This window comes from Aphelocoma coerulescens, chromosome 2, assembly GCF_041296385.1.
Source record: "Aphelocoma coerulescens isolate FSJ_1873_10779 chromosome 2, UR_Acoe_1.0, whole genome shotgun sequence".
Lineage (NCBI taxonomy): Eukaryota > Metazoa > Chordata > Aves > Passeriformes > Corvidae > Aphelocoma > Aphelocoma coerulescens.
The window spans coordinates 361,387-384,003 of NC_091015.1; the positions used below are offsets into that span (position 1 = coordinate 361,387).

Genomic DNA, 22,617 nt, shown 5'->3' on the forward strand with positions numbered 1-22,617 from the left:
CTACCACACAGACCAACAGTCAGGCAGTGGGCAACGTGCTGATGGAGAGGAGTTTTCCACGGCACGTGCATTCCACTGCCCTGCCCATGCCTGGAAGATAATGGACACCTGGCCACGAGCCACAGTCCTGCCATGATTACAGACACACTCCTAAAGCCCTTCCTGCAGGTCTGGACACTGATTTCCATCCTCGAGGAGAGCAACTTCCCATCCACAGAAAATTCCAACCCAGCTCCAAGAGCTCAGACCTGGGGCAGCTGGAAGGATGTCATCTTCTACACTGGAGTCTTGTGGGACACAGCAAGTGCCTACTCCAGCAGGAGCACACAAGGAGCCATCTCCACCCTCAGGCTGGCAAGGCTCCAGGGTTGACTACTTCTGCAGATGATCTCCCATGAAAGCAGGGTGTGCTCCAGGCCAGACTCTCCTCCAGCCTCTGGAGAGAACTACCTGGGGCACAGCTGCACACACCTGCCTGCCCAGACTACCTGTACAGACAGGTACCAGCAGGGAAGAGCCACTGTGACCTCTGATCCATCCTGCTGCTCTACACACAGAGTCCGTGAGCACCCTGAACCCTGCAGTCACCCACCCAAGTTCCTCATGTCGCACAGGGGGCCCTGCTGCTGCTCCGTGTCACACGTGGCACTGGGGAGCTGCTGTGGAGGGAACATGCTGCAGGACACCCAGCAAGATCACACTGACCCGGGCTCCCCCCACGCCCATGCTGGGACCCCCCATGTCACAGATCCAACTGGACTCCTCACTCTGTCCTTCCCAATCCTGCCTGCAGCCTGCCCATCCAGGGCTGGGGGCCTGACAGTGCAGTGACTCAGGTGCCAGAGCCAGCGGCACAGCAGAGCCTGCGGCTGAGTCACAGCGTGGCCGGTGACTCACCTCGGACACAGCTGCTGGCCAGCACATGCAGCCACAGCAGCTCCAGCTGCAGGTTTGCTCACAGACGTGCTGCTGCCGGCAGCTCGCCGAGGTCCTGGCACCAGGCAGAGCACGGACCTGGCAGTGGCATGGGCAGTGGTGCTCCCAGGTCCCAGTCCGCCAGTGGTGCTCCCAGGACACTGAGCAGGGTGCCGTGCCTGTCCCCAGACACACCGGTGGCCCTGCTGTGGGGCCCTCATTGCTGTAGATCAGGTGAGCTCTCAGCCTGACCCCAGCTGCCACTGCCCTGCTGGCCCTGGTGCCCAGCCTAGGGCTCACCCCGTGCCCCACACACCCACCCACTCATCAGCCTCAAAATCCCCTGCCCTGGGCATGGGGCAGCCTGATGGCCAGGCTGTGCCAAAAGCACAGCTTGTCATGGAATCACACAATCATTAAGGTTGGAAAAACCCTCAGAGACCATCAAGTTCAAGTGTCCCCCCAGCACTGCCAATGCCATCCCCGTGTTCCCAAGTGCCACATCCACATGGCCAGGGCACAGGGGCATGTCATTTGGTGCAGGGGGACTGAGGGGACTGGACCTGCCCTGTCCATCTGACCACTGCACCCTCCTCACCTGGAGAAAGCCGCCTAGCACCTACTTCAGTAATAAAGTAACCCAAATTCTCACTAACTGCACTTATTTTAGTGTGCCACCTAAATCTGGCAGCGCTGCCGCACTCTGGGACCAGCAGAAGTAGCTCAAGGAGAGAAGGGGACGCAGCATGAGGACCAGCGCTCTGAGGAGCCCACCAGACACAGCCGTGGGCACAGCGGGAGCCAGGGACAATGGGGGAGCAGCAGCAGGACCCAACACCTGGAGAGGAAAGCAGGGCAACCAGGGTTTTCCCAGAGCAGCTGTGGCTGAACCATCCCTGGAAGTGTCCAAGACAAGGTTGGACACGGCTTGGAGCAACCTGGTCTAGTGGAAAGCGTCCCTGACCATGGCAAGCGGGTAGAATGGAACGGGATGTAAGGTCCCTTTCAACCCAAACCATTCCAGGATTCTAAGCCCCAGTTCGGGGCTTTTGCTGTGATTTGGGTTTTTACACTTCCACAATTGATCAGACAGCCCAAATGCCAACACTTCATAAAAACACACGACAACAATTCGGCTATAACTCCTGTACCCACCTGGAGGTGAGTGACATCCAAACTGCCCAAAAAAGGGTAAGAAGTAGGAAGAAAGAGGAGGAAACAGATGTCAATGCAATCTTGAAAGCAGGAAGCATCAAAAATGGCGTAGGAAGTTGAAGCCTTCAGGAAAACGAGTCTCTAACAATGCTGAGAGCAGCAGGAAGCGGCTGTGTGGAGCACGGACCCGCGCAGGGAGGCATGGCTCGCTCCCAGAGCAGGTCCAGGGGCAGGGGTCTGCTGGGCCTCGCACCGACAGCACCAGAGGCGCTGACACAAACACTCAGGAAGAGCAAACACAAATGCAGAATGGCAAAACCATTAGCAGAAACAATTTTAAAAACGTCATTAAAAAATGTAATTTTAATTTAAAGGCACAAATGACCTGAATGCAATGGTGTGAGGAAGAGCGAGGAAGAGTGAGCTCACACTCCTGCTCACGCTAATTTTTAATAAATATTGAAATAACAGAGATATTCAGGAATGGCTGGAACAGAGCAAAGTGACATCATACCCCCCCCCAGCAGCCCTTGCTGACACCAGTCCCTGGGAAGGGGAACCCCCCAACCCCCAGGCAGCCCTCACTGACACCAGTCCCTGGGAAGGGGAGGAAGTTAATGGAACTGGATGTTTTTAAACAACAATTCATGTAACAGCTGATCCCACTCCTCCAGGTGGTTCAAGTGTTGCTGACACAGGGCTTGATTGGACGACCGTGAAGGTCCTTGCAGCCCGAAGTGATCCATGGTTCCATGATATAAACAAGTCCGCCAATGTTTCGATGACCGTGTAACCCATTCTCATAGAACATTCCCTCTATAAACCATCACTTCGCAAAGTCATTTACAATAAACACAGCAGGACCAGGCTCAGAACAGCCAGAGATCCACGTCAACCAGTAAGAGGATTCCAGTGACACCTGGAGCCTTACCAGTGATGTTGGGAAGCTTCAGACAACTGGAAAAACACTTTTATTATGCCAGGTCCAAGAGAGGTGAAGTGGCAAATGCCAGGAATGCTGGGACATTCAGATCCTCCAGCCCCAAACCCCAGACCACATTCTTTTGTGGTGTTTCCAACACAGGAGAAATGACTGGGTGACCAGGAACAATCAGTGTGGATTCACATCATCAACCATCAGGAGGCGGCGGATGGATGCGCCAGACAACAGAGCTCTAATGAACACAGACCATAGATGACCTTTAAGGTTCCTCCCAACCCAAACCACTCTGGGATTTCATGAAAAAGAGCAGCCAGCAGAGAAAGAAACTAGATTTACAGTTCATGGAACTATGGCTGGGTCAAGTGGGAGCGCAGTGCCTATAATCTGATGATTTTCATTTTAAGAACACTGTGTAAGGAAGAGCCATAAAAATTCTTTGAAGACCACAGGAAATGGACTCATGAAGAGACTTTTAATGAGCATTATGCGATTTACTTCCCAGAAAGAACATCGAGAGATAATTGATGATGAAGTTAACAGTAAACTTCTCAGGGAATAACATTCAGGTAACAAAGTTTTATTTAGTCCAATCTAAAGAAACAAGTGAGAAAATGAACTTTAAAACAGATGAATGTAAATTGGGAATTAAACGGGAACTATCAGCAGCTGGAGGAATTAATGACTGGAACAACCGACTGAAGAAGCAGTGGTTGGGTTCCCTTCAATTGTTGCCCCGGGAGGGTGTGAAGACCTCCAGGAATGGGGGAACCAAGACCTTTCCAGCCGGACAAAGTACTTCCCAACCTGCCCAGATGGCAGTGCAGTTAAACTCAACAGGTGGATGATGATACCATTTATTAGTTCACAATACATGGCCAGCAATGGAACAGACACTCCAGCATCAAAGTTTGTTTGAAACCAAAGCCCACAAACCCACAGAGCCTGCAAACCAGCTGACTAAACCCAACACACATTTAGGCATTTTCTCTTCCAAAAGGAATATTTAGGTCTACCCCTCACCTCTCACCACCAGAGCTCCCCGAACACCTCATCACCTTGTGCAATCCCCTCCCCAAAAATTCACTCCCAGCCCTGCAAAGGGGCTGGGCACCTCCTCCCATGCCCATTTCTCACTTGTACCAGGCTACGTGTCATTTTGTCCTCGATTTTCTCTTAGACTCTCTCCAACTCAATTTCCACCTCTTGCAGTCTACCAGAGCATCTTTCAGCTGACCCTCTGAGGCAAGCTGATGGGAGAAGGCAGAGCAGGAAAGACTGTCCAAAAGCTCTTACAGTCCGTGGGAGGAAGGACAGCAAACTGCAGAGACTCCACCAAGGCAGCTACTGCCCAGAGAGGCTGTGGACTCCCCATCCCTGGAAGTGTCCAAGGCCAGGTTGAACAGGACTTGGAGCAACCTCCTCTCATGGAAGATGTCCTTGCCTAGGGCAGGGAGTGGAACTGGATGAGCTTTAAGGTCCCTTTCAACCCAAACCATTATGGAATTCTACGATTACCAAACTCCACAGGCAAGATCTTACTGGAAGCAAATCCACAAGGAAAAAAGAAAAAGAGAAAACAAAAAAAAGATTACAAAAAGCTGTTGGGTCCCTGAAGCAGCAGTGATGGCACACACAGAAATCATCCCAGTGCAAAGGAAACCAGTGTGGTAGGAGACCAGCTTGGCTCACCCAAGCTCCATACCAGGCTTGGCACGGGAAGGCATGCCCAGGGAAACTGGAAATGAGGCCAGATTAATAAGGATAAAAATAAGGGAGTGGCAGCAGCACCCTAGTCTGAGCCCAGACCAGCTACACAAGGAGTGAGAGGTAACCAGTGACAAACAGCAGAATCTAGAGGCGAATCCCAGGTACCTCAGGGACCAACATAAGGACACAGGAAGGCTTGGCCTGTTCCACAGGGGACAGAGAAGACACGGAGGAATGATGCTGAGGACAGGGGGGCTTTAAGCCTCTTTGTGTAAGTTTCCACGACTAGGAGCAAAGAGGAGATCAGCACAGGCAGAGGCCACAAGACTCACTGAAACTTCCAGTAAAAAATGTAATGTCAGATGTTTTACATGGGCTGACAGTGACAGACCAAGGGGTGATAGTTTTAAACTAAAAGAGGAGATTTAGATTAGATATTGGGATTAAATTCTTCCCTGTGATGGTGGTGAGGCTCTGGCAGAGGGTGCCTAGAAAAGCTGTGGCTGCTCCATCCCTGGAAGTGCCCAAGACCAGGTTGGGCAGGGCTTGCAGCACCCTGGGATAGTGAAAGGTGCCCCAGACTGTACTGGTACAGCAGATTGGCCAGAACCAGGTGCAGGGCCTTGCACCTGGCACTTTATGAGGGTCCCATGGGCCCACTCCTCTCTCAGGGTTCCTCTGGATGCCATCCCTGCCCTCCAGCTTGTCACCTGCACCCCCCAGCTTTGTGTCACCTGCACACACACCAAGGGTGCACTCAGTGCCACTGTCTGTGTCATTAATAAAGGTATTAACCAGTACTGGTCCCAGTACAGACCTGGGGTGGACAGTGTTCATTACTGGTTTCCATTTGGCCACTGACCATAACCCTTTAGATGTGGCCATCTATGCAATTCCTCACCCATCCAACTGTCCATGCACCAAATCCACCTCTCTCCAAATTCTCTCCAGTCTCCTGGGAAGGTGTCTGATGTCACTGACAGGCCTTCATTTCCCAGAAGGACAGACATCCCCACCCCAGGATCTCTGTTTTCTGTCTCACCAGGGGACTGCACAAGGTTGTTCCTGCCTCACTTGCTGATTCTGGGCTCTTCTGGACCCTGCAGCTCCTCTCTCAGGGACCAAACTGGCCACAACAGTTTGTCCTCGTTCATCCCAGCAATTCTTTTATCCTCTTTGTTCTCCTCCTGATTCTCTACAGCTTTTTTCACTGGCCTCAGACAGACCATCCTCACTCTCCACCTCCAGTGTTGCTGTTTTTTGGGTGTCTCACATGGCTCTGCCCATAGCACCTTCCCTTCTTCTTCCACGCTTCCTCCAGCCAGCCTTTAATTTAACGCCATCCCTCAGCTCTGTATGATGATTCATAGTTCTGCTTTTCTATTCCTGGACTGTCTCCTGTCCAAAATGAAGTCTCAGCTTCTTTTCCCCTCCAGCATTTCAAGTGTGCACCACAAGCCCAAGGTCCACATGATTAAAGAGAACTGCTGCTAATCCCAGCTTTGTCCCATCTGCCCCCAAGCCCTTGCTTCTCAGGGACGAGGGACGTCACTCAGACCCTGTCTGGGACTCGAGGACATGACTCAGACAGTGAGAGTTCATGGATCCTCCTTTCCCTCTCCTCACCTCTCATCCTGGCTGTCCCTAAACCCCTGCAGAGCTACATGAGCTCCAGTCCCTGAAACCTCCCTGTCCCCTGGCCACACAGCCAAAGGCCCCCAGCGTCCACTCTGCAGTGACCACTACTGCCCCTTTTCCCCAAAAGTGCCTATAACCCATAAAACCCTACCTCATCCCTATTCAGCCACAACATTGCTGCTACTGGAATTATTTCCCTAACCTCTCTCTTCAGCAGACAAATGCTCCCTCTGAATCCCCCTCCGGGCCCTCCTCTTCTGTCACGTCAACTGCGAGCTGCGTGTCTTCCTCCTCCCAAATGCCTCATTCCATAACAACCATCCTTCCTCCACTGTCTCCCTCCCAAACCCTGGCAGAAGCTCCACTCCCCAGCGGCTGAATTCTAGCAAACACCTCCCTGCTTCCTTCTGTTTGTGCTTCATGTTGTAAAAGCTCTATGTAAACCACCTGAAATCGATTTATTCTCCTCTTCCAAAGAGCTCCTCGAAGCTCCCCCAAGCTCTGCGCCCACCAGGAACACCCAAATCACCCAAGGTGAGGCGGCTGACCTGGGAGGTCCATGTCCTGACAAAGCCCCCCCATGTGCTCATCAGCACCTGCCTCTCCCTTTTAAATCAACTCCAAGCCCTCCACAGCAAGGTCGGCCCTGTCCTGTGCTCCCATACATAGGACCTGACGAGGTGAGGCTCCAAGGGCTGACTGCAGTGAAAAACCAGCATGAGGAGCAGCTTCTCCCACCAAACTGCTCCCGAGTGGAAGGGCCACAGCACCATCAGCCCTGCAGCACCCACCTCCCACCAGGAACTGCACTGGCCTTGGCCACCTGCCGCCAGAGTGGCATCCTGCATGGGTGTGTGCTCCTCCAGCCCCGCTTGATCCTCCAGACACTGGGGATGAACAGCACTCACCAGAGGCTGATCATAGAAACACCAAATGGTTCAAGTGGAAAAGGACCTTAAAGCCCACCCAGTCCCACCCATGACATGGGCAGGGACACCTTCTACTATCCCAGGTTGCTCCAAGCCCCATCCAACCTGGCCTTGAACACTTCCAGGGATGAGGCAGCCACAACCGTTTTAAGCAACCTGTGCCAGGGCCTCACCACCCCCACAGGGAAAAATTTCTTCCCAATATCTCATGCATGGGAAGACAAATTCCCCCTTGTCTTGTCACTCCAGTCCCTTGTTCAAAGTCCCTCTCTGAAGGCCAGACCCCTTTTCCCTAGCACAGGAGTCATTGCTGGGGTAAATGCCCGAAATCAAGAGCAGGAGCCAGTGAGCACTGCGCCCACTGCGGGAGCCAGGGCCAACAGCCCACGCTGGCCACCGAGGCAATCTGCAGTCAGCAGCTCCCACCCCTGGGACTCTGGGACCAGCAGGACCCAGCCAGGATTCCAGATGCAGCAGCTGGGAGCGTGGAGCAGAGCCCTGAGGCTGGAGTGGATTTCATCACATAGATCACATGGCCAGAACCAGATCTCACACATGACCCCAGGCAGGAATTCCCCAGTGACTCATAGCCAGGGTTTCCAGAGTGGACATGCAGCCCCACTGCAGCCAGACACCGGGGACAGATGCAAACATCCCTTTCCCTCTGCATGCCACAAGCTGGGGTGCTCTGCTCTGTCTGGAAATCTATTTCCTTAGGATTTATGGGAATTCAGAAGCAGCAAGGTTTGGTTGTAACTGGACAGCAGGTCTGAAAGTCACTGAGGCAGGAGAGGTAAGCAGGCACGCAACAGGTCTTAATCACACAAACCTCCTTCCAGTAGGGAAGCAGCTAAAATTATCTTAATTTTTACCTTTCTTGCCCCAGAAGATTTCTTGCACTCACTACACCACTTCAGGAAATCCACCTGAATAGGCACCCATGGGATCCGTGCTCCTAGTGCTGCCCAGAGCTGCGGGAGGCAGCAGGAGTGAGACGACAGGTGTCTCTTCCATGAAGGGCACTGCAGGCAGAAACACAACAATCCCTGCAGCTGCTGCACGGGGAGATAACAACTTGCAGGAAGTCTTGGAGAACAACTTAAAAAAAAAATCTGATGCCAAAGCAGGAAGGTGGGATCACAAGGAGAAAAGGCCTCCTCCTGACAGAGACGGATGCGATAAGAGCATTGTGGTACTGCCGAGATGCCCATCAAGGTGCTGAGCTCCAATCACAGGCTGGGGCAGCTCTTGCATCCCTCAATTCCCAGCAGCCAGGCTACTGTGCCAGCCCTTCAGCCCACAGCTGCTCCTCCAGACCATGTGGCCACTGCCTACTCCCCCCACATCCATCCTAGCTACGAGGGGATTTTAGCCCAAAGGCTGTACCCTATTGCCCCAGGTACCAGAGCGCCCAGTATTCCCCAGTGTAGGACCATCCCATGTCAGCCAGCCCCGCTGGAAACACAGTTTAGGACCAGATCAGACATTATTTAGATCTAATTTGGCCACCCAAATTAAGCAAAAGTCCCATCACTAGCTCAGAACAACCAGCCTGGATGCAACCATGTCTTACATTCCCATCTCAGTGAGATTCCAGAGGAGGTGAGAGCCCAGCAGTGCCCAACACTGCAAGGTGTCTATGCAGACAGGGGACATGCTCTGTCAGCAGCTTTGGGAAAGCTCCTGAAAGCGAATGGCAGATGAGTGACTCACAGTCAACTGCCCAAAGCTGGCCCCACTTGCACCACTCCCACCGGGTACTCCCAGAGAGCCTGGCAACTCCAGCCCAAGCGCAGCGGGAATGCACGAGGGCTCACCCCACATGCAGCACAGAGGCAGCTCTGCAGACAGGATCACTGCTGCCCCTGTTCCGACAGAGGCCCGGGTCAGCAGGACATGGCTGCTTGGAGCAACAGTCAGTGCAGAGCATTCCTAAACTAGAAAAAGCTCTGTGCAACCAAGCTGTGAAACTCTTGAGAAATCTGGAGTTTATGCTGGGACAAGAGTTACGTGGGGACTTCCCACAGCAGTTGTACTGGGAAGGCAGAGAGCCAGCAAGGACTGACATCACACCGACCCACAGCGAGCACAGGGAGACCAGCCAGTGTCTGGGCAAACACCCGGAGCGTGTCCCTGAACGGGCACCAGGCTCCCAGCTCCTCCCCAGGTACTGATGGTGCTGCTGCCACGGTCAGGACACCAGGCACACGGAGCTTTGCCATCAGCACAGCTCGGATCAGCACAATCCAGGGCTATTCTGCCTGCCCCAGACCTGACCATGCATTCCCCCTCCTCACCACCTGCATTCACGTGGTCACACCACGAGCAGCTGAGAACTGACTGAACCAAACCCAACACATGCCTGGCTCCTGCCAGAGCAGCTCCTGATCACAGGGACGGGTAGGTGGAGCTGCCAAGTGGGAAGAGCTGCACTGTCCCTGCCCGCAGCAACCATGCCAGTATTGGATCAAGGGAACTGAAACTGCAGCCACAGAGATTCCCAATTCTCTCCTGAGCCCACCTCCAAATCCTGATCTTCCCCCGTGTATCTTGACATCCCCAGATTTTCCTCTTTAGCTGCAGTACCAAGTTCTTGCCCCCAGAGCACCAGGAATCTTTACCTCCCTCAGCACAGCACCTGCAATTCCATCCTGCTCAGCTTCCAGCCATCAGAACCATCCTCCAGCCTTCCTGCTACAGTTTCACCACCCCTCCCAACTCCTATCGATCAGGGCATCAAGCAATGGCCTTTTCTGATTTTCTGACTCTTCCCCAAGACCAGATTCTCCAGCTGCAAGCTCAGCAAGGTGAGAGCTGCACCTGGCAAAGATGCCTCCAGATGACTTGGGCCACAACATAAAACTCTGTAAAAACAGAGGATTTATTTGTTTAAGCATGCTAAAGGCTCCTTCAGCTGTGCTTTGGCTCTTGTCATCACTCCTGGGGGGCCAGGGTCTCCCGTCACATCAGAATCCGCTACAGGACTCTTTCCAGGTAGATCCTTTTGCTTGTGCTGCTCGTGCCAGGCACTGGTGCCATGAGATGCTGACCAGTGCCAGTCCTGCCAACAGCATCAGCCAGGCTTAGGAGCCCTTAGGAGCCTCTCCTGGGAGTCAGCCCCGAGACAACAGCCTCCTCACCCAAATAACACAGAGCACACAATCAGAACAGGAGCTGCTCCAAGAGCTGGAGCCCCTCTGCTCTGGTGCCAAGCCGGGCTGTTCACGTGGAGAAGAGAAGGTTCTGGAGACCTTAGAGCCCCTTCCAGTGCCTAAAGAGGCACCAGGAGAGCTGGAGAGGGACTTTGGATAATGGACTAGAGTGACAGGACAAGGGGGAATGGCTTCCCATGGACAAGAGGCCAGGGTTAGATGGGATATTGGGAAGAAATTTCTCCCTGTGAGGGTGGTGAAGCCCTGGCACAGGTTGCCCACAGAAGCTGCAGCTGCCCCATCCCTGGAAGTGTTCAAGGCCAGGTTGGACAGGGCTTAGGGCAACCTGGGATAGTGGAAGATGTCCCTGCCCATGGCAGGGGGTGGAACAACATGGCCTGTGACCCAAACCATTCTCTGGTTCTGTGATTTTCCCTTAACTTCCAGCAAATCTGGAGACCACAGTGCCAGAGGAACCTTGCCTTGAATGCAGGGGGCAGTACAGCAGGAGCCACACAGCTGCCCAGAATCCCCCGCTCCGGCCCTGGAGCAGGGATGCGCCGATGGCTTTGGAGTTTGCAGCTCCCCCTACAGCACCCCAGCACCATGGCCTGTGGTTTCCCAGCCCTCAGGAACTACAGGCACACATAAACAGGGCAGTTCTGCAGAGGTCATGGAATCAGCAAGAAAAAGCTGGCTAAGCAGAATGCTCTCCTTCCCAAAGGGTGTCATTTACTCGAGGCTGATTCAGCAGAGTGAAGACATGGCGAGCCCAGCGTGCAGCCTGGCAGTGCGGGGCTCCCCAAGCCTGGCAGGACTGGAGGGCTCCAGCAAGGAGGGTGCCCATCTTCCTCCGGAAGATCCTGCATCAGTGGCAGCTCCTGCCTCAGTCTGCTTTGTGAATCAGCACATCGGGAGCCAGTTTCAAAAGACGTTGGGGAAGGATGGAGCATGGAGCTTGAAGACTTGTGCTGGAACTGAACAGAATGATGAAGTTCAGCCAATTTAACTCATCAGAAAGAAAGACGGCAATGGGACCTCAGTAACTGGTACAAGCGGCTTTAAACAGTATCAAAGCAGTCCTTCCTCAGAGAGAAATGCAGAAAACACCAGATGCCAGCTGGAAAAGTGACAGCAATTATTGACAGCAACACAGGTTATGATGGAGTAAACTCCTGAGGCAGAGAGGCCCAGGGCTGTACCTCCAAAAAATAAGGCATTAGACAGAGGCCTTATTTTTTAAGGCTAAAATCCTGGGATGGGCTATTTACACCAAGTGACCCAATGGTCCATGTTGGCCTCACACCCAGCCGACAGCCAGGCCCTGATGTAGAGCCAGCAATGGGGTAGCCCCTGCCTGGCAGAGCAGATGTGGAGGTCACGGACATCCAGGCTGCTCCCAGCCACCACAGACATTCTGCAGGGTTTCTCTCATCCCAAGCCTCTGCCAGAGCAGCAACAGCTGGAAATTGTAGAGCAGAGCTTTCCCAAACTAATCCTGCTTCTTAAACTGCAGACAGGAACCCACATGGGTTTAGAGGCAAGTGGGAGAGGTGAGGAAGGACAACAAAGGGAAAACCATGTGCTCCAGGTAAAACTGACTACAGAGAGATTCCTGGTCCTGCTCCCTGGCCACTGAGTCCTCACCATGGCTCAAACCCTCTCCAGGCTCTCCCAGAGAGCTGAGCTTTAGGTGGGCTGCAAGGCATGTGCACAACCACAAATGTCAGAAGAAAATCCCCATCATTTAGCAAAAACTCGGTTGAGGGAATCTCTCCTACTTCTTATCTCCCTTCTACCTCTCGCTCCTGCCTTCACCACTTTACACACCCAGAAAACCTCTGTGTAACCACCTCTTCAGTCCCATATCATGATCTTCTTTCACTATTCCATCTTGCTGGTGCTGTCTCTCCCATCTGTCCATGGATCCATGCTGGTTCCTGCGGCCCCATGCTACTCGCAGCCTGTCCTGCATGTCCCTCAGGTAACCCTCTGCACCAGAGGCATTACTCGCCCTCCTCGAACCTGCATTCTCGTCACTGCTCAAAGTTCATTTCTAGGAAAGAAATTAAGCACTGTGCAATTACTGCTCTAATTACAAACTCTATTAATATGGTTCTGTCTGTAGCCTGTCCCAGAGTCACAACGTTGGAGGTCACATTTACTGTGAGCAGGGGCTGCACCAGCCCCAGGTTGGTATCATTTTGCTTTATGCAGATATGAAATCTTTTATAGAACTCAGCAGCTTGCAGCAGTCTCCACAACTTGGCAAGGAAAGCAGCCTAGAATGAGGGAATCGCTTTTTGCAAGCCCCCTGAAAATCTGTCCAAATTTGGTGGTTAGAAACTACCAAAAAACTCCAGGTCCTGCCTGTGATGCAGCTGATGCTGGCGACCAGCCCAACCTGCCATCTCCCCCAGCCCCAGTGCCCCTCAGCCCCTCTGCCCCCCTGCCCCCATCGCCTCCGAATGAAGCTCCAACTCAAGGAGGAGACCAAAACAGAGCAGATTTCCCTTTCTTCCCACAGTGGCACCACTGATGATGACCCATGAGCAGACACAGCTGTCTCTCACCCCATCGTGGGCTTCAAACTCCTTGGGAAAGGCTTGCTCTCCAAGTCCAGGGGCCTGGCAGGGCTCTGGCTGCAGCAGCCCCCCAACACCCACTCCACCCCCCTTCCTGGCAGCGCCACACTGTCACAGACCTTCCCGCGGTTCTGCACAGCTCTGCCAAGCCCCCTGACTCCACTGCCAGCATGGCTGTAACAGTGACACCCTTGTGCTGACACCCCCACAGGGACACCAGCAGCCCTGGCCCTGGCAGAGGGTGGGCAGCTTGGACTCCCTGCCCCACTGCAGCACAGTACTGCCTTCAACTTTTCCCTTTCAAAAATGAAGGAATTGCCTACAGGAAAGCAACCTGGCAGGAGGACATGAGCAAGTCCGGCAAGATCCAGTGCTCAAGTGTTAGTAAATTGAATTTGGGGTTTCACTGGCAACTTCCGTCATGGATTTTCAGACCATGAGCCATCGTCCCGGTCACCAACTCTGATCTTCAGATCAGGAACATCAACAAACAAAATCCTCTTCCAGACATTTCTGTATCAAGCCCCAAACCTGCAGTTTAGAAGGAAATTCCCTTCCAGACCCAGGCACTCCACGGAACGATAACATCTGCAGCAAGGCTCTTCCAGCCGTTAATTAACCCCTGTTAATTCATTCACACACACCCGGTAACGGGTCACAGGTAACTGTACAACCACAGCACACATTTCACCAGGATCAGGATTCATCCCAGTGCCTGGCAGGTAATAAGGGAATGCAGCCCAAACAAGGAAATCTGTGGGATTCCTGCTGCAGATCCACAGGGAAGGCTCAGAGGAGACAGAATGGAGCTGCAGCTTGAGCAGGCAAAGCCCCCGAGGACATGCAGCCTCTGGCACCATCTCACAGCCCTGTGGACACCAGGTGAGACGTGTCACGGCCAGCTGGGTGCAGGGCACCCCTCAGCCCTCATTCTGGGAGACACAGGGTGCTTTGGGAAGCCCCGAGCACCTCAGCAGCACACAAGAGGCCGGTGTGTGTGTGTTCACACCTTCCTGAGCAACAGGAGGAACCACGCACCAGAGGAGTTGCTAAGAGACGCGCGTGCTCCCACCAACGTGCCCAGCACCCACTGCCGCGGCTGGGGGCGCAGGACGGGGCAGGCACCCAGCACCCCGGGTGGCTCAGCATCCCTGCAGAGGGACAAGGGGCAGGGACACGGTGCCCAGGACGGCTCTGCCCACAGAGGCGACCCTGGGAGCACCTCAGGCATAGCCCCGCCATGCCTCAGCTCGCAGCTCCTCTGTCCCACAGCACAGGAGCCACACACAAGATCAGATCATGTCACCAGTGACCTCGGGACTCCCACTGCAGCTGTCATCAGAGGCACAAACAAGAGAGAGCTGCAGAAGCCCCATGGGAATGGGCACAGGACAATCCTTCCCCACCAGCCCACCATGACTCCCCCAGTTGGACTGGTGGGACCCCAATGTATCGGACTGAGCCACTGCCCCGGCCTGTGCCAGCCTGGTGCTCCCACCCATCTCCATCCAGCCTGAGTCCCTTTCCTCTTCTCCTCGAGTTCCATCAATCCAACAGCTTCCACAGAGGTGGAAAGACCTCCACAGAGGTGGAAAGGCCCTCCAGCATCAACCCAGGGTTTTGTCCCCTGTCTTGATCTCACTGAGTGTCCCTTCTCCTTGCACCATGAGGCTGATAAATTCTGGGATTTACATTCCCTCAACCCATGCAGCCTTTCAGACTCTTCTTACAGTCCGTCTTCCTTCCATCCTTTCCACAGAAATCCAAAAGGACCAAAGTGGGATGCAGGCCTCTGGAGAAGCAACCAGGCTGCTTCTCCTATGCAGCATCACCATGGTGGCCAGCACCCCTATAGCGGGGCCACCACTCCCCAAAACCACCTCGTGTGCCCCTGCAGTGACATTCCTGGCGTGAGGCAGCAGGAACGGAGCTGAGCATGTTGCCAACACCAAGCAAGGACAGCAAAACCCAGGGCAGGGAAACGGCAGTGCTTGGCAGGCACCAAGCTGGACCGGGGCTCCTCACACAGACCAAAGGCACCCACGGCCCTGCAGCCTTCCCTGCTGTGGGCCAGCTGCAGAAACCTGGAGGTTTGGGCTCACCGAGGGCAGAGGGACCCTTAGGCTGGGGGGCTGCCAGAGCCTGCCGGCCCGCAGCGGGCCTCAGCACACCACGATCAACCTTCCCCTCCCCTCAGCTCCACCGCAGCCTGCCGGCTCCACCGCAGCCCCTCGCCCATCCTGGCCTCCAGATCCATCCCAGTCCCTCCCCCTCATCTCACCCCATCGTCTGCACCGCGGTCCCTCGCCCATGGCGGTCCCCCAGCTCCATCGCAGCCCCTCGGCCCCATCCCACTCCCCCAGCTCCATCGCAGCCCCTCGGCTCCTCTGCAGTTCCTCGGCTCCATCGCTCCCCTCACTGCCGGTTCCCGGGACTCAGGCTGCAGTTTTCTGCATTTCTAATGTTAACAGGCTCCGGCGGATCCCGTTCCCCGTCGATGCCGAGTACAGACCCCCCGCCCCGATGCCGGACCAGCGCCCGCCCCCGCCCGCCGCTCCCGGCAGAGGCCGCGGGCGGAGTCCCCGGCCCTGCGCAGGCCCGGCCGCGACCACCATCGCTGCGGGGCCGGGGCCGGAGCCGAGCCCGGGGCGGGGGCGGCTGACGAGTGTGTCCCCTTCGCTCCCTCCCTCCCGGCCCCCGCACCCCCGTCGTGCCCGGCCCCGCTGCTGGCGGTGGGGGCGCAGCGCCCACAGGCCCCGGCCCCGTGCAGGCCGCGCCCGGTCCCCCGCGCCCCCGGCCCCGCCGCTGCAGGGCCCGGCGCGATCCCGATCCCAGTCCCGCGGGCAGGGCCGGGCCGGGCTCCGCCGGGCCCCGCGGGCAGCAGCGGGCGCAGGTGCAGCGGCGGCGGGGACAAAGGCGGCGGCACCAATGGCCCGGCTCGGTGCCCCGTTCCCGGTGACCCGTTCCGTGCCCGGTTCCCGGTGCTCACCCTCGATGGAGATGACGTGCTCGCGGATCTGGCTCTGCAGCGCCAGGTCCTCCACGCGCTCGATGAGGTCGTAGATCGCGTAGATATTGGGGTGCACGGACTCGAAGCGCCCGATTTCGGCACGGATCGCGGCCGAGTTGGAGAGCCCGAACTGCGGCGGGGGCGGCCCGCCGGGCTGCGGCCCCGAGGGCCCGGGCACGGGCACGGGCACCGGCCCGCCCGGCGCCGCCAGGCTCTGCTGCTGCCCGGGGCTCTGCCCGGCGCCGCCCGGGAAGTTCATCGCGGCGGCGGCAGGGCCGGTCAGCGGCGCGGGGCTCCGGGCAGCCGCTGCATGGCCGCAGCCGCGTCCGTCCGCGGGTCCGCCGAGCTCCGCCGCCGCCCCCGACCGCCTCCCGCCTGCTCCGCCCCGCCCCGCCCGCGTCAGCGGGACCGTCCCCGCGGCGGGCGGGGAGCGGGGGCAACGAGATGGGGAGAGCAGGGAGCGGAACCGGGACTGGGGAGGGGGAAAGGGGGCACTGGGATCCGGGAGGGGAGCGGGCGGCCGAGGCCCAGAGCGGGAGGAGCTGGGACCAGGACGGGGAGCGGAGGACTGTCAGTGCCTGGCCCTGCGCCGCCTCGCCGCGGCCCCTGCCCGCCCGGCACCACGGTGCGGGGCGCTTGGCCCCCTGCTCGGCCCTCGCCTGGGTACGAGTCTCGGCTCCTGTCCCGCAACACCCCACCGCGGCCACCCCGGGACACCCGGACGGCAGCACCGGTGCTGTGCGGCTGTCCATGCCCTGCAGGGCACGGGAGGACTCCCCCGCCCTGGCCTGGAAACCCCCTGCGCCAACCTGGAGACCCCTGTGCCAGCCCTGCCTCCAGCTGCGTTTCAGAGGTGATTTCGTCGTTAATCACCCCAAGGTCATTAATGAGGCTGTGGAACATGACCCATCCCAAGAAGTTCCTGGGTGCCCACTAGCTGCTGCCCCACTGTGGTGGGGTCTCCTCCCTGGTCACCCTCTGTCCACAGGGCCGACTGCTGTCACCCTGCTCGTATGCTCAGTACAGGCTGCTCCAGGCCACTCTGGTGAGGGCTGGCACGATGATGGAACTACCATGGGGACCCCCCACGGTGGCAGTCCAACCATCTCAGGGATGCCTGATGGGCAGGGGCTGATAACATCCCTCCGGTTGTACCCATCCCTAAAACAGCTTGCATGGGGTGACCTGGGGCACAGGAAGGCTCTGGCTGGGCACAGGGCTGGCAGCCCCTGGCAGTGCCATGGGAGCCAGCAGAGCTCACTGGGGCATCACTGGGGATTAGTTGATATCTTCCAAAAGGCCAAGAAACACCAAAAAAATCAGGATCATGGGCCCTGGCAGATTAAATGAGAAAGTGGAATTTGGGAGAGAAGAAAGGAACAAAAAAGGTGAGCAGCTGAGAGAACCAAGATTGCAATGGATTTCTCCCTCAGTCCCGCTGGGACCAGAGTCGTGGTGGGCAGCAATGCCTCAGTACCAGGGAGGCTCAGGGGGCAGCTGGGGGCTGGTTCCCACCCTCTGCCCTTCTCTGGGTGATGGTGGGAAGGGTTGGAGAAGGAGGGAGACAAGGAGGAAGAGGACAACAAGGAGGAGAAGGAGGAGGAGAGATCTCCGGGAAGTTTCTAAATGCCTCCCGGCTCCGGAATCCTCTGCGACTCAGCAGTGGGTGCTGGCGTGTGTGGGTAGGAGAAGCACCTCCCTGCCCTCTCGCCCTCCCTCCTGTGCCTTGCTGGGATTCCTTGAGTGCATCCCAACCACCTCTGCCATGAGAAGGGGTTTATTAGACAACAACTTTTATGAGGGTTTTCTTGAAAGCATTTAGAAAATCTGTAACTGTTATAGCACCAGGCTCCCCTCACCTGCATACTCCCCCTGCCTACACACCCACCTGCATGCTCCCCAAGGCTTCCAAAGGTCTTTGAAAGATCTATGAGTCACAGCTCTGCTCAGCAGGAGCTGGACTGGCTCTTCCCTGACGTGTCTGCGGGGATTACGTCCACATGGGTTATGCAGGACCATCCCACCACCCCAACACAACAGTGCTCGGCTCTGCAAAGGCCTTTCTCCAGCCTGTTTTTTGTTTGGGTCTCTTGGTCCTTGCTTATGGCCTTTTTCTCCATCTTCTACCATCATAATCATCATCATCATTATCCCAGAATGGTTTGGGTGGAAAGACACCTTAAAGCCCATGCAGTTCCACCCCCTGCTGCAGACAGGGACACCTTCTACCAGACCAGGATGCTCCACACCCCCTCCAACCTGTCCTTGAATACTTTCAGGGATGGGACAGCCACAGCTTCTGTGGGCAACCTGTGCCAGGGCCTCCCCACCCTCACAGGGAAGAATTTCTCTCCAGTGTCCAACTAAACCCTGCCCTCAGTCAGTTGTCACATAAACATTTATAAATTGTCTCCATTTCAGCACCTTTGAATGTCCAGACACCCCACGTGCAGCAGCCTCCACCATGTCAACCTCTCAGTTAGGGATTCTGGTATTTATCCCTGGTGAGGGATGGGACATCATCCCTCATGCCTCCCTCACCCTCACCTGGCTGAGGCAGCAACACAGATGAGTCGAGGTGACTTTCCCCTGACAGGTGGGCTCTGGCCACCTCCACCTCCCCTGCCCCCTCCTCCTCCTCTTTCTCCTCCTTCGCCTCCTGCTCCTCCTTGCTCTTCTCCTCCTCTTCCTCCGTCTCCTCCAGCAGAGATGTGCAATGCCCCCCCCGCCTCAGCCCCGGCTGCTCGTCCCCCACACGGGTATTTACAGATCGCCCTGAGCCGACATCTTGAGTCTCCTTGGGCCACCAGTATCCTCCAGCACGGAGGATCCCAAGGGTCCCCACCACCTCCCACCACCCAGCAGGACACAGGGCACAGGGATGGGATGGGAGCCAGGACACTGGGATGGGGCATTGCCCAGCCCAAGCCTGCGCAGATGGGACCCTGTCTCCACCAGCCCCTGTGGACCCCCCAGTCAGCACTGGGGCCAGCATTGGAGAACTGGGGCCTGGAGTGTCGCAGAGGTGCAGAGGGAGCAGAGCAAACAGATGGAGCTGGGGCTTAGCACAGGGATGGGAAAACCCAGGAGAGAAGTTCAATATGCTGAAAAGGCAGGAGCAGGTGGGGACGAGCTGGGGCTTTTAGGAGCAAACATTCCCGCAGGGATGGCCAACCACCTGCTCTCTGCAGACACAGGCCACTTGGAGATGTAAACTGCTTTTTAGGATGGATTTCACCCTCAGATCTTGAACTTTCTCTGCTCCATCTGCAGCACTTCCATCTGACGCTGCAGTTTGTGAGTGCCTCAAACCAGTGCCGCTGCCAGGAGGAGCTGCCACCTCCTTTACTACCTCCTCCTCCTCCTCCTCTTCCTCCTCCTTCTTTTCCTGCTGCTGCCCCCACCCCGAGACCAGCCACCCTGGTACCCATGGTGTCCATGGCAGTGGGGTGGAACAGGATGGGCCTGAAGGTCCCTTCCCACCCAAATCAGTCCATGACACTGGACAGTGCCAGAGCCCATGTGGGGCAGCAGGAGAGTCCCTGCTGCAGACTCCAGATGCCCACCCATTATGCAGGGTTGGGGAGCAGCACCACCAGAACAGAGCTGAGGGGAGGCCAAGGCCCAGAACTGAGCTTCAGTGGGTGTCTGGGCAAAGTGGGCAGAGATGGGGGTCCCAGGGGGCTCTCCAGGGCTTTATGGCTTCTCAGTGCACAGGGACACTCTGAAGTGTTTGATCACTCTTGGAATAAAAACTGGGACTTCCTTTCTGTGGGGCCCTCTCTGTCAGAAGAGCTGAGGGCACAGCTGGGGGACACTGCTGGGGACACTGCTCCTCTTTCCCAGACTAAGGGGAGCAGGAAACTCCATCCATCTCTGGGAGCTGGGGCTGCCCATCCTCCTGCACACCCAACATAGTGATGGCTCCTGTTCCCAAACCCATCGGCACTTTGCTGCATGGCAGCATTGGTTCGGGGGGAGGGAGGTGCTTAATGTCACCCTCCAGTGACAGGGACTGTCCTCTCTGGGCTGGGGATCAGCCAGCAGCTTTCCGCAGAATAGCTGCAGCTCTTTAATCTCACTCTGGAGCATAGAGGTACCGACTGCACTATTAATCCCATCCAGATCCACACCATGTGGCTGTCAAATAGCAAATCCAAAATCCACTGCTCAGCAGCTGGAACATCCCGCTGTGTCCCTGCTGTGAGACTCTGGGTGTGGAGCAGAGAGGAGCAGAACGTCCCACCCAGGAGTTTCTGGAAGGGGACTGCATGTCCCCTCCCTGTGTCAAGGACACGAGATGGCTGCTGGCTGGCAAGGTGACCACAGTTCCCAGGACCACGGTTGTCTGTGTCTCTTGCTGTGACCCACCCCGATGCCATTGGCCATCTCAGACCACCCCATGGATTTTGGTGACAGCTGGGACATGTTCCGCTCCCACGAGTGTCCACCTGCACATTGAGGGGCCCTGGGATCCTCTTCTGGGCTGGGCTGGGTGGGTCCCGTCAGCGCTGCTTCCACAGGAACCAGGGACACTCCAGAGGGCACATCCATGTCTGGGGTGGTGTTCCAGTGTCCCCAGTGCCCCACTGGGGCAGAATCCTTCTGCGACCCCGCTCTGGTCACAACCCCAGAGGAGCTGGACTGTGCAAATATGTGGGCTTTGGGAAAAGAGGGTGAAAATGGAGCAAGGTGGATTAAACCCCCCTGGGCACCTGTGGAGGACCTGTGGAGGTCCTGAACAGAGCTCAGGGTCAACAATCCCAGCAAGGCCTGTGGGACAGGAGGGGGCTCAGCCAGCAGGACAAGAGGGGGCTCAGCCTAGTCATGGGGGGAGACTACAGGGAGAAACACTGTGAAAGGTGAGATGGTGAGTAAAGAGGAAACAGAAGGAGGGGACCATGAACCCTGACAGAAACACAATGGGGCAGCCCTTCTCGTGAAAATGTTTTCCCCAATATCCAGCCTAAACCTCCTCTGGCACGGCTTGAGGCCATTTCCCTCTTGTCCTGTCCCTTGTTCCCTGGGAGAAGAGCTGGACCTCCACCTGTCCTGTCAGGGACTTGTGCAGAGCCACAAGGTCCCCCCTGAGCCTCCTTTGCTCCAGCCTGAGCCCCTTTCCCAGCTCCCTCAGCCGCTCCTGGGGCTCCAGCCCCTTCCCAGCTCCATTCCCTTCCCTGGACACGCTCCAGCCCCTCAGGGTCTCTCTTGTCATGAGGGGCCAATACTGACCTCAGGCCTCAGCAGTGCCAGCCCAGGGGACGGGCACTGCCCTGGTTCCTCCTGTGCTGGAGGTGGCCAGAGCCCCCCATCACAGGCCCCAGCCCCAGCGGGGGCAGAGCTGCAGGAAGGGGCTGGGACACCTTTGGGTGTCGCTATCTGGGGGCCCCCACCCTGCTGACCCCTGGGACCACCCAGGCAGGGCAGGGGGATCCCGCTTCCAGAGCAGCACCCCCAGAACTGGCCATCACTCTACACCACCAGTCTTTCAGGAGAACACTGAAAATCCAGGGGGTTCGGAGCAGCCCTGGGCAGGGCAACACTAGTTCTCCCTGGTTCCTCAGCAGCAGATTTAAGGAGCACAATCTGCTCAGCTTTCCTGGGAAACTGAAGGTGACTGGATGACACTGGGGAAGTACTTCCAGGGGAATATTAAACAGCTTCTTAATCGAGGCAGGAAGGATGGAAAAGTCTCACTCTCTGGGAGCTGAAGCCAGACAAATCCACAGTGACAACCAGACACCGGATTTATCAGGGAGGGGATGAACCACTGGATAAACCCTCAAATCTGAGCAGCCACAACCCCTCCAGCAGTCGATTCAGGCTCATTCCAACACTGGGAAGGGATAAATCCCGGTTCTCTGCCTGCACGGATCAGTCATGGTTTAAATCTGCTGCTGCTCTCACATCCATTGCTCTGACAGCCTCAGGATCTGCTTGGCACCTCGGGAGCTCCAGGCTGGAGATGGGTTTTGCCTTACTTGGAGTGAGGATCCCTCACCTGCAGCCCATCCTTCCCACCCAGAGGCAGCTCCCACACAGAATCCCAGCACAGAAATCCTGAATTCCCTCCTGGGAGGCCCCCAACCCCAGATACCCTCAGCAGGAAAGGGCTGCCCTGGCATGCTGATGCCTCCTGGTTTTTTCCTGATTTCATCCTGATTTTTTCCCAGGAAAAATATTATGGATGATAAAATCCTCCCGATCTTATCCCAGGAAATGTCAATGCCATGCCAGTGAGGGACCTGCAGAGGGGACGCCCTGGGGCCAGGGGACATTGTTGCCCAAAATTTCCCTTCCACCCACAGTTGTCCTTAATGGGAGCGTCAGTTTGTTCCCATCTCCCCCATCCCTGTTGCTGTATTTCCATGGTTGGACCTCTTCAGCTAAAAGTAAGAATTTTACACATAAAACTAAGAACCTTTTATTTAAAATTAAGAATCTTTCACCTAAAATGAACAATTTCTAGCCCAAAATTAAGACCTTTTCACCTAAAATTAACAACTTTTAACCTAAAATTAAGAAATTTTCACCTAATATAAAATATTTTAATCAGAGCCTGCAGGTGACTTTAGGCACTCCT

The 22,617-nt window shown here is 56.2% G+C and overlaps 1 protein-coding gene across 2 annotated transcripts in view; it reads right to left on the reverse strand.

Moving 5' to 3' along the window:
* AGAP3 (ArfGAP with GTPase domain, ankyrin repeat and PH domain 3) overlaps positions 1-16,397 on the reverse strand; it is a 110,551-nt gene extending 94,154 nt beyond the window's left edge. For both annotated transcript variants that reach the window (XM_069006107.1, XM_069006108.1), the window contains exon 1: positions 16,014-16,397. In XM_069006107.1, the coding sequence (XP_068862208.1) occupies positions 16,014-16,293 (280 nt within the window). In that variant the 5' untranslated portion in view covers positions 16,294-16,397. The remainder of the gene's footprint in view (positions 1-16,013) is intronic.
* Between the last annotated feature and the right edge of the window lie 6,220 nt (positions 16,398-22,617).